Source organism: Nanorana parkeri, unplaced genomic scaffold (assembly GCF_000935625.1).
Source record: "Nanorana parkeri isolate BGI_ZX_2015 unplaced genomic scaffold, ASM93562v1 scaffold901, whole genome shotgun sequence".
NCBI lineage: Eukaryota > Metazoa > Chordata > Amphibia > Anura > Dicroglossidae > Nanorana > Nanorana parkeri.
In genome coordinates, this window is record NW_017307169.1 from 413,416 (window position 1) to 426,646 (window position 13,231).

Consider the following 13,231-nt stretch of genomic DNA (forward strand, 5'->3'; position numbering starts at 1 on the left):
GGGGTCTATTCACGAAGCTGCCGAAGGATCTGGCCATAGCTTCGGCCGATCCTTCGGCTAGCTTCGGCCCCAGGACCCCTTCGGTTCAGTAGAACCGAAGGGGTGCTGTACGGGCTATTCACAATAGCCCGTACAGCTCCCGATCATGGCCGAGCGGCTCAGCCATTGGCCAGCCGACAGCCTGCTTCTGACAGCTGGGCGGAGCCAGCCGTGATCGTACGGCTGGCTACGGCCACTTTCAGAGAGATCAGCGTCTCTGGTTACCTGCTAACCAGGGACACTGATCTCCAAACAGCTAACTCTCCCTGGCGGCCTGGGAGTCTCCTGCTCCCGGCCCCCAAGGAGAGAAACACCGCTGTGTCTTTTTTTTCTTTGGTCTGACACGAGCGATGTCAGAATAGAAAGAAAAAAAAAAAGAATTTTCCCATTGAAAAGCATTGGGACATTACTATTGGCTATTTCAATTTGCAATAGTAAACTAGCATTGTACCCGCCCTCTGCTGCAGTTCCCCATCAGGTCCATCAGCCGAGGGCGGGTACAATGCTAGTTTACTATTGGCTATTGCAAATTGAAGTAGCCAATAGTAATGTCCCAATGCTTTTCAATGGGAAAATTCTTTTTTTTTTTCCGCTCGTGTCAGAATAAAGAAAAAAAGACACATCAGTGCTTCTCTCCTGGGCGGCCGGGAGCGGGAGGCTCCCAGAGCGCCCACGAGAGTTTTTGTTTTTGTTTACAGCAGCAGAGCCGCTGGACAATAGGAAACTATTGGGCGGAGCTAGCTGTCACTGCTAGCTCCGCACAGTCGTTTTGACTTTGGTCAGTGAAGGTCGATGTCTAAGAACATGTTGAAACCAGAGACAGGCAAGTAGTATTCCTAAACATTTGTCACCAATGGCAGCCCCCAGGTTTTCCATGATTTATATTCCAGTTTTGGGAAGGGGCAAAAAGGTTAAATTACCCAGTGATTTTTTTGGGGTTCTGCATATTATCAGTTAAGTAGTAGAGTATCCAGCACTATAAGTAAGAGTGACTGCAGCAGCTTGTCAATGTGGAGTTCAAGTGCAAAGGTCTCACCTGCGGACTCCAAGATTATAGAAGAACTTGGTAATTACATTTGCATGCACCACCTAAAATTGAGGTTTTTTGTTGTACCTACTAGTGTGCCTTATAGCTCTAACACATCATAGCTCTAACTGTACATGCATAATTGCTGTAAAAATTTGGTCTTTCCAGACCTGTAAGATTCTGGATTTTAACTGCTGTTAGAAAATATATTATTAATAGGAAACCTAAGGAATAGGACATATGGCTCATTTGCTGTCTCATGCAGTATATGAATGTGAAAACGGCATCTAAATGGAACAAAGTTTCCTTATCAAAATAATTGAATTGCAAACTCTTTCATGTTGACTGTGTGATTTAATATGCATTCTGTACCTCATCAAAATGGAAAAATGCAGTAAGTGAGAACTGCGAACATATGAACAAAAGCTGACTGTAGAAAATGCATAGAGAAAGAAAGACTGGGAGTACAGTACATGCATTGGGAGGGCAATCAGGGAGACAGTGAGGGGAGATGATGGCATAGACACATTATAAGAACTGCCAGCAAATGAACTGCAGAGAGAATGCTAAATGTGAATTTGGAAGGACAGACTCTGTGATGTGGACATTTACATGACTGGCATAAAAAAATGTGTGTTTTGTAACAACTACCCATTAATATCATTTTGTTCTTGGCGTTGGATAATCAGAGTACATTTACCTCAATTACAGAGGGGGTAGAACAACCTCTATTCCACCAGTAACTGCCTCTTTATTTTTCTCTTGCTATGCATTGGGATTCCCGAATATCTCTTGGGAAAGTTATCTTGCTGAGTCAGCTATACTGTTAGGAACATTCACAGGAAATTATGTAACAGATTTAATTAGCTATTAACATACATATAAACTCAACCAGTAAAATCTCATATAAGCCCAATATGTAAACCCAATCTTATAAAATCGTATACAGTGTTAATATTATTTAAAAAGTCATTTTCATTCCTTTCAAATCTACAACTTTTGTTATAATGATACCTGGTGACCCTGCCATAAAGGTTTTTCTCCGGCACTTCCTGTAATGGAGTGACAATGCTCTGTCCCTATCTTGTCTCCCAGTTGTGCGTTGTCTTCCCCTTACATGCTCCCCTGAATGAAATTGCAAGTGGCCATGCCAACACACGTTTTGTAGGCATGACCCACCATTGCCACTATCAGAAATTCAGTTCATAGCAATGGTCTGCAATTGATATTGGAGCATCATGTAGACAGGATATAGTTGAAAGAGGCTGGAGGAGATCAGCAGCAAAAAAGAATGGAAAATAAAGTAAATACATATTTTGTGAAAAAATGGCATTTGTTTCTAATACGCAGTGCTTTAAAAAACGAATGTGATTGAGTTAGGGTTTACTTCTGCTTTAGATTCAGATTTTCTTTTTTCCTATATGTATTTACACTCATTTTAGTTATCCACCTAAAATAAAGTGTGCAGAGTCTAAGTTAAGTCTTATTGTATGCCAAGGTATCTTAGGAAATGTCTAAACGGCTGATTTATGAACCGTTCACACAGCTCTTTGCTGTGCGAATGAGATTTGCAACATTATATAGCCACTTGATGTAGCTGAGGAACGTAGGAATTTCCTCAGCTGCATCTAGTAGCCATACAGCATAGCAAATCTCATGTGCACAGCGAACAGCTGTGATACAGTTTATAAATCTAGGCTTGGTATGCAGCAGTAACGGTCAGCCTTTTGGATTGTAAAGACATCGCATATGAACCCTTTTATCACTCTGATGTGCCAATATTAACATTTTATTTTTCCTGTGACAGTAAAGAAAACATATTAGTGTTAATAGTAGCTGTTGTAATCATAATGCCTTGTCTTTCTTTTTGTTGGGCTTCCCCCCACATTTTGCAAGTTGTTCCATAGTCCCATGTCCACGTAATTGGGGCAGTACAGATGTTGCCATGTCTGGTGGCTTGTGAATCATTCCATTGCCCATATGTTGCGTAGTATTGCCACTCACCAGCCTAGTGGAATATTCATAGAAGTACATAGAGGATTCAACATGGGCCTGGTGTTAGCATGCACAAATATTATACTGCATTCATACAGTGACATGCATAAAGCAGATCAAAATTTGTTAGGGCTGCAGCCGGATTTTGGAGCTTTTTTACAGATTAGCACAAGATAAAAACCTCTTGAGCCAACCGCAACCTCAACTTCAGTACCGGTAATTCGATTTAATTAGGCAAATCCTTTGATGAACTGTGCTAATACTGTAAATGTGTTCATATAATGCTATCAACACCAGTGTGCATTGCTAAATTGTAGCATCTTCTATTGTAATAATCCCCGTACTTAACTATTAGGGAAAATAAATCAGAAGTAAGAAATGTAAGTAAACCGGTAATAAGAAATTGAATTTTGGTCAATGCTTTGCACATGCTTAAGTTCCACTTTTTAGGCGCTGTTAAGATTTAGCACTTTCTTTTTTACTGTTCACTAATTAATAAAATGAAACAATGCAATAATTCACTATAGGTTATACCAGGCACTAAGATATTAGTTTTAGAAGCATCTTCTTTTTTTGTATTTTATGTAATAAGCCCTTTTATTGTCTCTGTTCTGTACATTTATTGTTGTCAGCGTTGGTGTGTTGGAAGAATTGTTTTCCCCAAGTGCCGTGGGTGGACATGTCAAGTGTGTGCCCAGAGACAAGGTGGCATTAGAACAATCTCTGCCTTTTCTTTCCCTGTCTCTGGCTTTATCTGCAAGCTGCCTGACAGATCCACTAATATAATAGCCATCTCCCCAGAGTCCCGGCAGGCTGTCACTGACAACATATCTGGGGACACATTGAAGCAACTTTATGATTTAATGTGGAATGACAACTTTTTTTTTTTCTATTTCTTCAATTACGTTTTTTTTCTACTTGCACCCTGTTTATAATAAGATAATTTACCAGGGGGACCCTGGCTTCTCTTTGTTATATATTACATGATAGAATGGGATCAATGTTTTAGCATACAACGGCAATACGCTTATAGAAACTGGATACAAGTATATTTGCATTGCTTTAATTCTAGTTATAATGCTAAAATATTATTTTATTAGGGATGGCGTCCAGTTGAATCCGGAGCTGCTACAGAATCAACCTCACATCACAGAGCTTTTCATAGACCTTATGTGTCAGTATGATCCTGGTCATGTGACTTCAATGCTGCAGATCCTGGAACATTACAGATTAGAAGAGACCATTCAGGTGAGGATAACTTTGTTTATCTAGATTTTTCTTTAAAGGAAGGAGCATATGAAAGGATGTTATATCATCGACCATACCATAAGTATTGTGGCATGTAGCGGGGAGGAGGGGGCACTACTGAAACTAGAGCAGACCGAATCTGGAGCAGCAGTGCACAACAACCAATCAGCTTCTATTTTCAGTTTGTTCAGGTAAGCTTTGAAAATGAAAGATGTAAGCTGATTGATGTCTCCAGATTCTGTCCGCTTCAGTCTTAGTAAATTCTAAAATTGTAGCTCTTGGTTCTTAGAAATTTAGGTAGCCTTGGTAGTTGGGGAGATCCCTTAATGTTTGTATACAGATGTTATAAGAGGAAACACAAAATTCCAGTTTAAAATTGAAATTAATAAAAAAAATGTAATCCACCACATTGGAAATGTTTATATGCTGTTATAGAAAACACAGTATGGAGTCTTCATGAGAGGTTTGGTGGTCTAGTACTTGAAGTCCTTTTACTGTGATGTCACGGCTGGTTCATAAAAGTAGGCGCTGTTTCAGTAGGCCTTCTCCTTGAAGTGTATATCCACTTTCACAGCTAAATTGGCATAAAACCTATTTTATATTTGTTACATGTTTCCATTTACATAACATAAGCTAAAAAAAACTTTAAACTTGCAGATTAAATTGCTTTTATCTGGATTAGGGCTTCTTAAGGGTTAACATTTCTACTTGCTTTTCCTTCTTAGCAATGTCAGGAGGGGTTGTGAGGGGTTTGTTCATTTATAATGTGTAAAGTAGATTTAAACACTGCCTGTCCTAACAAAGGATAATAACTGTGAAGGTGCTTAAAAAAATCCAGCCATATTTGCCTGCTAAAATGAAACCTCTAAAAGGTAAGAACTATTTTTAATAAATTATTTTTCATTATGCTGTGTGAATGGGAAGACACAAAAAACATATTGAGGGGTTTTCTCAAATTTGACTGCAAAAGTGGAAATGCACTTTAATATTATCTTCCATAAGGGTCTATGAAACTCTGAAAACTATCATTTTAACAAACCAGAAGAAGAGGTAAAATTAGCCATGACATTATTTTTTCAGCATGCTGGAAAACCCCTGTGAGGAATTAGAGATTGTACATGTTTCTGTTGCATCCTGGCCTTGAAGACAAACTCACAGCTAGAATGGAAGCAATTTTTTACAACATGTCTCCCATCTTTGTCAAAATTGATAAAAGTTCCTCTTGTCTATGGTCAGCAGAAGGTGTCTATGGACCTCAGAAATCCATGTAACTAGTCAGAGTAGATAATGAACACTATAGATCATACCTTTTTAAAGTGGGCATGTTACTGAATAACAACACCTTCCTTATCCTTCTGCCCACCCTGCCTCCTTATATAGACATTAATAGAAGCCTTGATCAGGATCCAGTCAGCAGCTCTGCCTGAATGTCTGTCCCTTAAATCCTTTCAGCTGAGATCACATGATCAATGGTTAGGCATTTGGTGACATGATTAGCTGCTGTGGTATCCAAAACTGGGTTTTCTACCACTCTTGTAAGACTTTCAGGGCTTCTTTTAACATCTAATGAAATTAATGTAGTGGGGTGGGCAGGACACTGTGTGTTATCTACTAGTGTATATATACTAAAGAGTAGGGCCTTAATATGTTTTAATCAAATTACCATTTAAGATAATTTCATTATGCTTTTGTAGATTGCACAGAGGCATAATAACCATGAAACCTTGGCTTACCTCTTGGAGAAAAAGGGAGATATCCAGGCAGCGTTTGAAGTTATGCTTTCGGTAAGATAAGGGGCCTTTTTTCCTGTAACTGTAATACCTTGCTGTAATAGGTTCCTTGAATTTACCTCCGATATTTCCATGTAGCGTAATAATTCACTTTGCAACCATTATAGAACCTAGGAATAACATTTTGTCTTAGGGTGCCTTAAGGTTGTCTATCCAAAAGATTATTTTGTCTGCAGCTATTTTTTATAACTGGCTTTTAATACTAACTTTTTTTTTTAATCAGGTTGTTCAAAAAGTTAATAAAAACGATTTACAATAAACAAGAAAAAAACTAACTTTGAAACTTAGAGTATACAGCAGCACATCATTCCCCCACAGAACTCCCATAACAATAGAGTAGTAATCAGTCACACAAAGTGGGATAATATGCAGCCTGAACTCACAATTACAAAGAGTGTGGTACCCCACCTAGGCATACCAGTGGTATAGAATTAATCAGTTGCACCCCTATGTTTAAAGGTACGTTTTTCGTACGTTTTTAAATAAGGCCCAGGACAAGACAGTAATAGAAGAATTATGTAACTGAGATGACCTAAAAACACCCAGTATACACATAAGAGTATTAGGTATAGAAGTACTCCATGCAGAATTTATGTGATTGAGAATATTGTCCCAATAGCACTTTAATTTCAGACAACGGCATAGTAAATGTATTAACGAGCCTGGTTCCAAGTTGCATCCTGGCCATTTAGAGTCATCCCGAAGACCAATTTTTTTGTAGAAATTCGGGGATGCGCTATGTTCTTTGTACAATGAACAACTGGGGGAGACGAAGGGTAGCGCACAGCGAGACCATCTTTCGAATGCAGGGCCTCTTCCCACACATCATTCTCCAAGCCCCTGAGATCTCATCTCTCTCGCTACACTTTAAGGGCATGTCCAGAGCAGAACAGTTTGATCCCGGACCAAAAACAGTTGGTATAAAAAGCCAGCCTTTAACATCTTCCAGTGCCTGACGTTTCTTGATTGCAAAAATGTGCATACAAATTGATCTTCATACATATTTTATGGATTGTATATATTTAACTATAGTGTATAATGGGATTTTGTTTCTCTTTTGTGTCCAGAGGCTGCAGGAGAGACTATCAGCACTGACTAAATATGTTGTTGACAGCGGTGGTAAGTCTTACTTATATAATGTGTTATGCCAAAACATGAAGAATGAAGTAGGGTCCAACAATCATAAAACTCCATTCTAGACAGAAGATATTTGCTTCCATTCTTACTCAGAAATCTAACTGCTCAAAAGCCTATCCTTCCTCTTGACCCTTAAAGGAGAATTATTGGATGAGTGAAATATACTCATCCCAACAGTTACAGCTGACGTGTGACACTGCAGCTGTCACACGTCCACTCTTTTGATCGAGAACGGAAGGAGCACACACCGCTGATCACTCAGTTCACAATCTTCTCCCTGCAAAGACAGCCGGGGAGGAGACAGGCACAGCTGACTCTACCTCTATACAGGCGGAACATAGTTCTCTTTTAACCTTACTTTAAAACTTAACCGCCCTAAACTCCCTACTAAGCCTCGCTTAACCTGGAAAACAAATGTATCATCTAAGCTATCAGGCTTATACAAAAGTATTGGCACCCAAAGCTAACAGTCGCATGCTGAAAAGTACCTGCACCGAAATAGTGGCCTTAAAATCTAATGATTCTTGTTCTACTTACATACAGCTGTTTAAAGCTTATTAATTAAAATTGGAACATGACATGGTGGTAAATGTTACTTAATTTCAATGCAACACCACAACGTACGACCTTTGGAGGAAAGGTCTGTGTAAGTTCCAACAAGACGCATTTTTCCCATATCCAGAATTACCGGTCCCTCCACTCCGAAGGGTGAATGGAGAGAAAGGCAGCAAAGGGAGGGTATATGCAGCTGGGGAGGGCAGCAGTTAAAGTGATATTAAATTCAGGAGTTAAAAATGCACCTTAACTATTAACAAAACTGTACTTTATTTGTGTATCACTCGGCTGTAGATCTGGAAATCATCTTTCAATGTGCATTAACACTGGTCCTTCCCAGGGCAGCCATCAGGGGGGTACGGCCGATACTCATGTAAGGGGCCCGGGCAGCCCACCCGGGTCCTTTACATGACTATCGGCCGACGGTGAAGGGCAAGGAGGCGGAGGCCTGGCCCTAGCATCGCAGGGCCCCAGCATTGCCGCTCCAGCGGCTTCGAGACAAGCTGGGGCCCCATCAGCGATGCTGCTCGTCTGATGTCGGACTGGCCGGCAGCAGACGAGGCCACGTGTGCAGGTGCTAGGAAGGAAAGGAGGGATGCAGCCCTGACCAGCCCACCTGAGACCCCTCCAGAGCCCACCATAGACAGTCTCAGATGGGCTGTGCAGCATCTATGGTGGGCTCTGCAGTGTCACTCTCAGGTTGGTCCTGTGTCCAGCGCGTCGCTAAGCCCTGTGTCCAGCGTGTCACTAAGCCTGTGTCCAGTGGTGGGGGGGGGCCCGGCCTAAAGCCGTGTAAGGGGCCCCAAAATTTCTGACGGCTGCCCTGGTCCTTCCTTCTGGAGGGTGGCTACTTTTGTTCCCCATGGTCCCTGTGTGTGTTGTAAGGTAGCCACAGCTCCAAGCTCACTCCCGTCATAGTAATTTACTAATTACTGTGATCGATCCCAGGAGCGACCTTGGATCCATGGCTACTTTATAACACACACAGGGACCAAGGGGAAAAAAAGTAGCCACCCTCCAGCAGGAAGGCCAGTGTCAGCACAAATTTAGAGATAATTTCAGGATCTACAGCCGAGTGATAAAAAACTAAGCTACAGTTTTGCAAATAGTTTAGGTACTTGAATGCATTTTTAAGATTTAACTCCTGAGTTTAGTGTCACTTTAAGTAAATGTGTTACTTTGCATGTATGGGCAAAGCAAATGTTTACTTTAAATATTTAGTTGGAATAAAGGTTGCTTTTTAGATCAGTTTAAGATGCTTCTGAGATCATTCTAGGTTTTTTTTTCACAAGCTGCTTTATGCTGCTTTTACATTACCCTTGACTTGTATGGAGAGAAAAGCAGTTCTTATGCTAACAAAAGCACTTATTGCTATTTATTCCTCCTTACTGTAGTTTGATTTATTCCTGCTTTTTCTACAGTAGTGATAAAAGAAACAGCAGTCTTAACAGACGTGAAGGAAACTTTATCAGACACTATTTTACTGTGTGAAAGGACATCTCGTACACTCAACCAGCAGCAAAGAGAGGTATTGCTAACTAACATGATTTTTTTTTGTTTTGTTTTTTTTAAGCGTACCCAAAATTGTGCATTTGGTGCACATTAAGAAATAGCGGTCCTAGCTTATATTTAAAGTTGAATACCTTCAATAAAGTACTTGGAAGGAGCAGAGCCGGGCCAGGAGCCTTTTGAAGAACGGGTTGTCTGGTGCCCCGGGAACCACGCAATGAAGATGTATAGCATTTGGAGGGAATGGTGACCTAGAAAGGATAAAGCCTGTGACACACTGCGCGAGAAGCAGTGCAAAGCGATGCAAAGCGAAGCTGATAGGCGCGGAGCTGAGTGCAGCCAAACGAAAAACTTAATCTTCAGCCAATCGATTCATTTGTAACAACTCGATGGACTTCACATCCTAACATGTGGGTTTATACACGCTAGCTGACTGGCTGAAATTTTCATCTCAGCTATGCTAGCTCTTGCAAGCTGACGTGCCGGATCAAAAATTGCAAGACACACTGCAGGCGTAGGTTCCTTGCTGCCGCTCCCCTTTGCTGCGTGCCGCTTCGCATTTAGTGTGTCACAGGCTTCACTATGAAAAGTGTGTCAGGTCATTTAGCACCTCACAACACCACTACGATGACACCAAGCTTTTTCCCAACCTAGCCTGTTTACAGCTGCCAAAATACTGCAGAGAAATGTAATGGCGTGCATCTTGACTGGCATGTGAAGTGGGAAATAATTTATTAACCATCATGGTTTACATTTTGTGTGGTGCAATTAAGTCATTACACATGGATGTTATGTTTTATGCAGTAATTCTAATACTGGATATTAATTTGTGGTCATAAACAAGCTTTTTTGCTTAATTTTTTATATGCGTATAAAAAAACTGTCCCCATGAATATTCTAAAGCATTTATACTTTACAGAAAATAAGGGCACGGATCCTCTTTCCTACATTACTTTTTTATTGTATTATTATCACCAATATTACAGAAATACATTGAGGTGCAAAGGAAAACCTCATACAAACCATTTGTGGATGGTGGCCTGAGTGACCATATGTAATTCGCATGGATTTGCATATTATGTTCAGTGGCAAAAAAAACAGCATAGAGTATTTCTCGTGCCTAAACTATACACAGCCTAGCCTGACTTGTTAATGGGTTAACTGTGGGCTGCCATCATAATTAAATGTGCCTTGGCCATGTATACAGCAAAGCAGGAAGAGCACATTGAAACCCCTAGCTGGACAGCAGGACTGACACATATAGAGTAGATACTGCTCTTTTTCCTAGACCAGGCTGTGATCACTGACCATGTAAGGTCAACCCCCTTCTTTGTATGGCAGAGCAGCTGAGTAAATAAACTTATCGTTAATATTGATACCTCTGACTGTTTGATTGCTGATATAAGGTGGACCACCAGAGTGAAGAAGTGGTTGATTGCTGAAACAAGGTAAACTATCAGAGGGGGGTGCAGGATGGTGTGGACCTAATAGACCAGAAATGGGGCAGAGTGGACAGAGTTTGGACAGAAGACGTCAGAGACAAAGTGAACAGAGAAAGAAGCAGACAAAGAGGGATTAAACTGGTATGAAGGTGCAGCTTTCAGTATCATGTTTTTATGCCCTAACATGTGGAATTTTATTCAGTTGTGTATAAATTATGCATTTTTATCAAATCCACTATTTTGGTAGTCATTTGTTGTACATGAATAAAAATGTGTTTAGGAGTGTATTTTACAGTCACGTTATACAAGCTCTTACAGTGAACTAGTCTGTACAGCCTAAGTGAAGAGATTTAGGATAAATGCCACCATTCTGTTTCTTTTTCTGTATAGGCACTATGGTTTCCACTGCTTGAAGCAATGATGTCTCCACAGAAGCTCTTAAGTTCCTCTTCATCTCCTTTATATTTGGACTGTAAGTTTCCCCTTACCGGTTCTTTCTATGACATGGGCTGTTCGAAAGGTTCCCCTCTTCAGTAGTAGAAAAAAAGAAAACCCACCCAAAGCCACTATTAATGGCTAATTTTCTTCCAGTCGAACTCCTATCTTCTGGGTAATATTTACCTCTGGTACCCAGGAGCATCCATTACATGCTGGTTTTCTTTGGTTACAGAGAAAGCTGAGCTATAACTTGTTATAAAAAGTCATTACTATTAGTGGTGCTGTGTCTGCTCCTTCAGCTGAAGAAAGTTGTTAAATTGCTGAGCTCTTCAGACTGCTGGAGCAGGAATCACTTAATGGAATGGGAGGGAGTCCGTAGAGAGTGGAGCCTTCTTTCACTGGATATTGCACAAGTGGTTTTATACATTTTAAAAAAGAAAGATTAACCCTGCTTCTGACATTTGCTACATTTAAGGGTTTTTTTGTTTTTAGAAAAAGAGAGAAAACACCATCTATAAGGATATGATACACCAACAAGGAGGTGCAGATGTCTAAAGCTAGCTATAGACATAGAAAGCAGTCTTCTAAAATATATTTCTTTACATTTGCATGTTGTGATCACCCAATTAAAAACATTTATGGCTATGACAGAGAGAGGGAAGGAAGGAAGAAATAGGATTTTTGTACTCACCGTAAAATCCTTTTCTCTCCGTTCATTGAAGGACACAGGCAACAGATCGTAGATCCTGAATGGTAGGGTAATATCGCCACCTGCAGGAGAAGGACGCTAGGCACAAAACTAAAGACCAATTACAGCCTAGGGGCGGCCCCTGCCGGTGGCCAAACCCCCCACCTGCTGACAAGTCTCCAGTTTAGTAACAAGCAGTTAGGAGTGTACACCCCATAAAGAGGGCGGGGCCTGTGTCCTTCAATGAACGGAGAGAAAAGGATTTTACGGTGAGTACAAAAATCCTATTTTCTCTCCCGTTCATTGAAGGACACAGGCAACAGATCGTAGATCCTGAATGGTAGGGATGTCACCAAGCAGTAACACACTGAGGGATGGGCAACAACAAAACGTAAAGTAGACCGTAATGACCCCAAGGGGCCACCAGGGCATCCACGTCCTCCGCCCAGGGATCCAGGGCCCGGGCCACAAACCTGTCCACCTTGCGGTTGAACCGAGACGCCAGAAGATCCACCTCCGGCGTCCCCCAGCGACGACAGAGCTGCTGAAAAACCTCCGGGTGCAGAGACCACTCCCCCGGATCCACCGACTGTCGACTGAGGTAATCGGCCTGCCAATTGTCCACTCCCGGGATGAATACCGCCGAGAGAGCCAGAGCTCGATGTTCCGCCCAGGACAGAATCCCAAACACCTCTCGACCCGCGGCCACGCTTTTTGTGCCGCCCTGGTGGTTGATGTACGCCACCGCAGTGGCGTTGTCCGACTGGGACCCTGGAACCGCGCCGACCAATGAAGGAGAAAGAGGCGAATCGCCCGTAGTTCCAACACATTTATCGACAGACGGGACTCTTCCGGCGACCAACGACCCTGCAGGGTCAAGGAGCCCAAGACCCCGCCCCAGCCCCAAAGGCTGCCGTCCGTGGTGACCACCGTCCAATGCACCGGAAGAAAAGATCCTCGAAGGTGTAGCAAACCGAGAACCGCTTCGGAACCGCAAAAGGACTTGGAAGGCCGTTTCCACTCCTTATAAATGAATTCAGCAAAAAAAGAGCAGATGTAAGGAAACACCTTGGCGGAACGCCTACTCTTATGCGTCCCAAACATCACTTGCGGCAGCGCGGAGGTGCTGGCAACGTCCTTAATTTTAAGGGTCTCCCTAACAGCTCGGACCAGCGCTGAAAACGTCTCACGTTCCTGGACCCGGAGCGTAGACGCAGCCTCATCCTCACTGGCAGAATCAGGGTGTGAGGAATCACCCGGATCAGGATGAGGCGATGGCGTGGGCAGTTCCCCCTCCTCCTCGGACTCCCCCGACAAGGCAGGGGACGGCAAAGGCAGGGCCCGCTTCCTAGGTGGGCGCTGC

The 13,231-nt window shown here is 42.1% G+C and overlaps 1 protein-coding gene across 1 annotated transcript in view; it reads left to right on the plus strand.

The window, feature by feature from the left end:
* The window catches only part of VPS8 (VPS8, CORVET complex subunit), a 172,788-nt gene that overhangs the window by 105,897 nt on the left and 53,660 nt on the right, over positions 1 to 13,231 (plus strand). Inside the window, exons 36-40 of the mRNA XM_018565944.1 lie at positions 4,162 to 4,309; positions 6,004 to 6,093; positions 7,167 to 7,215; positions 9,216 to 9,319; positions 11,133 to 11,214. Of these exons, the coding sequence (XP_018421446.1) occupies positions 4,162 to 4,309; positions 6,004 to 6,093; positions 7,167 to 7,215; positions 9,216 to 9,319; positions 11,133 to 11,214 (473 nt within the window). The remainder of the gene's footprint in view (positions 1 to 4,161; positions 4,310 to 6,003; positions 6,094 to 7,166; positions 7,216 to 9,215; positions 9,320 to 11,132; positions 11,215 to 13,231) is intronic.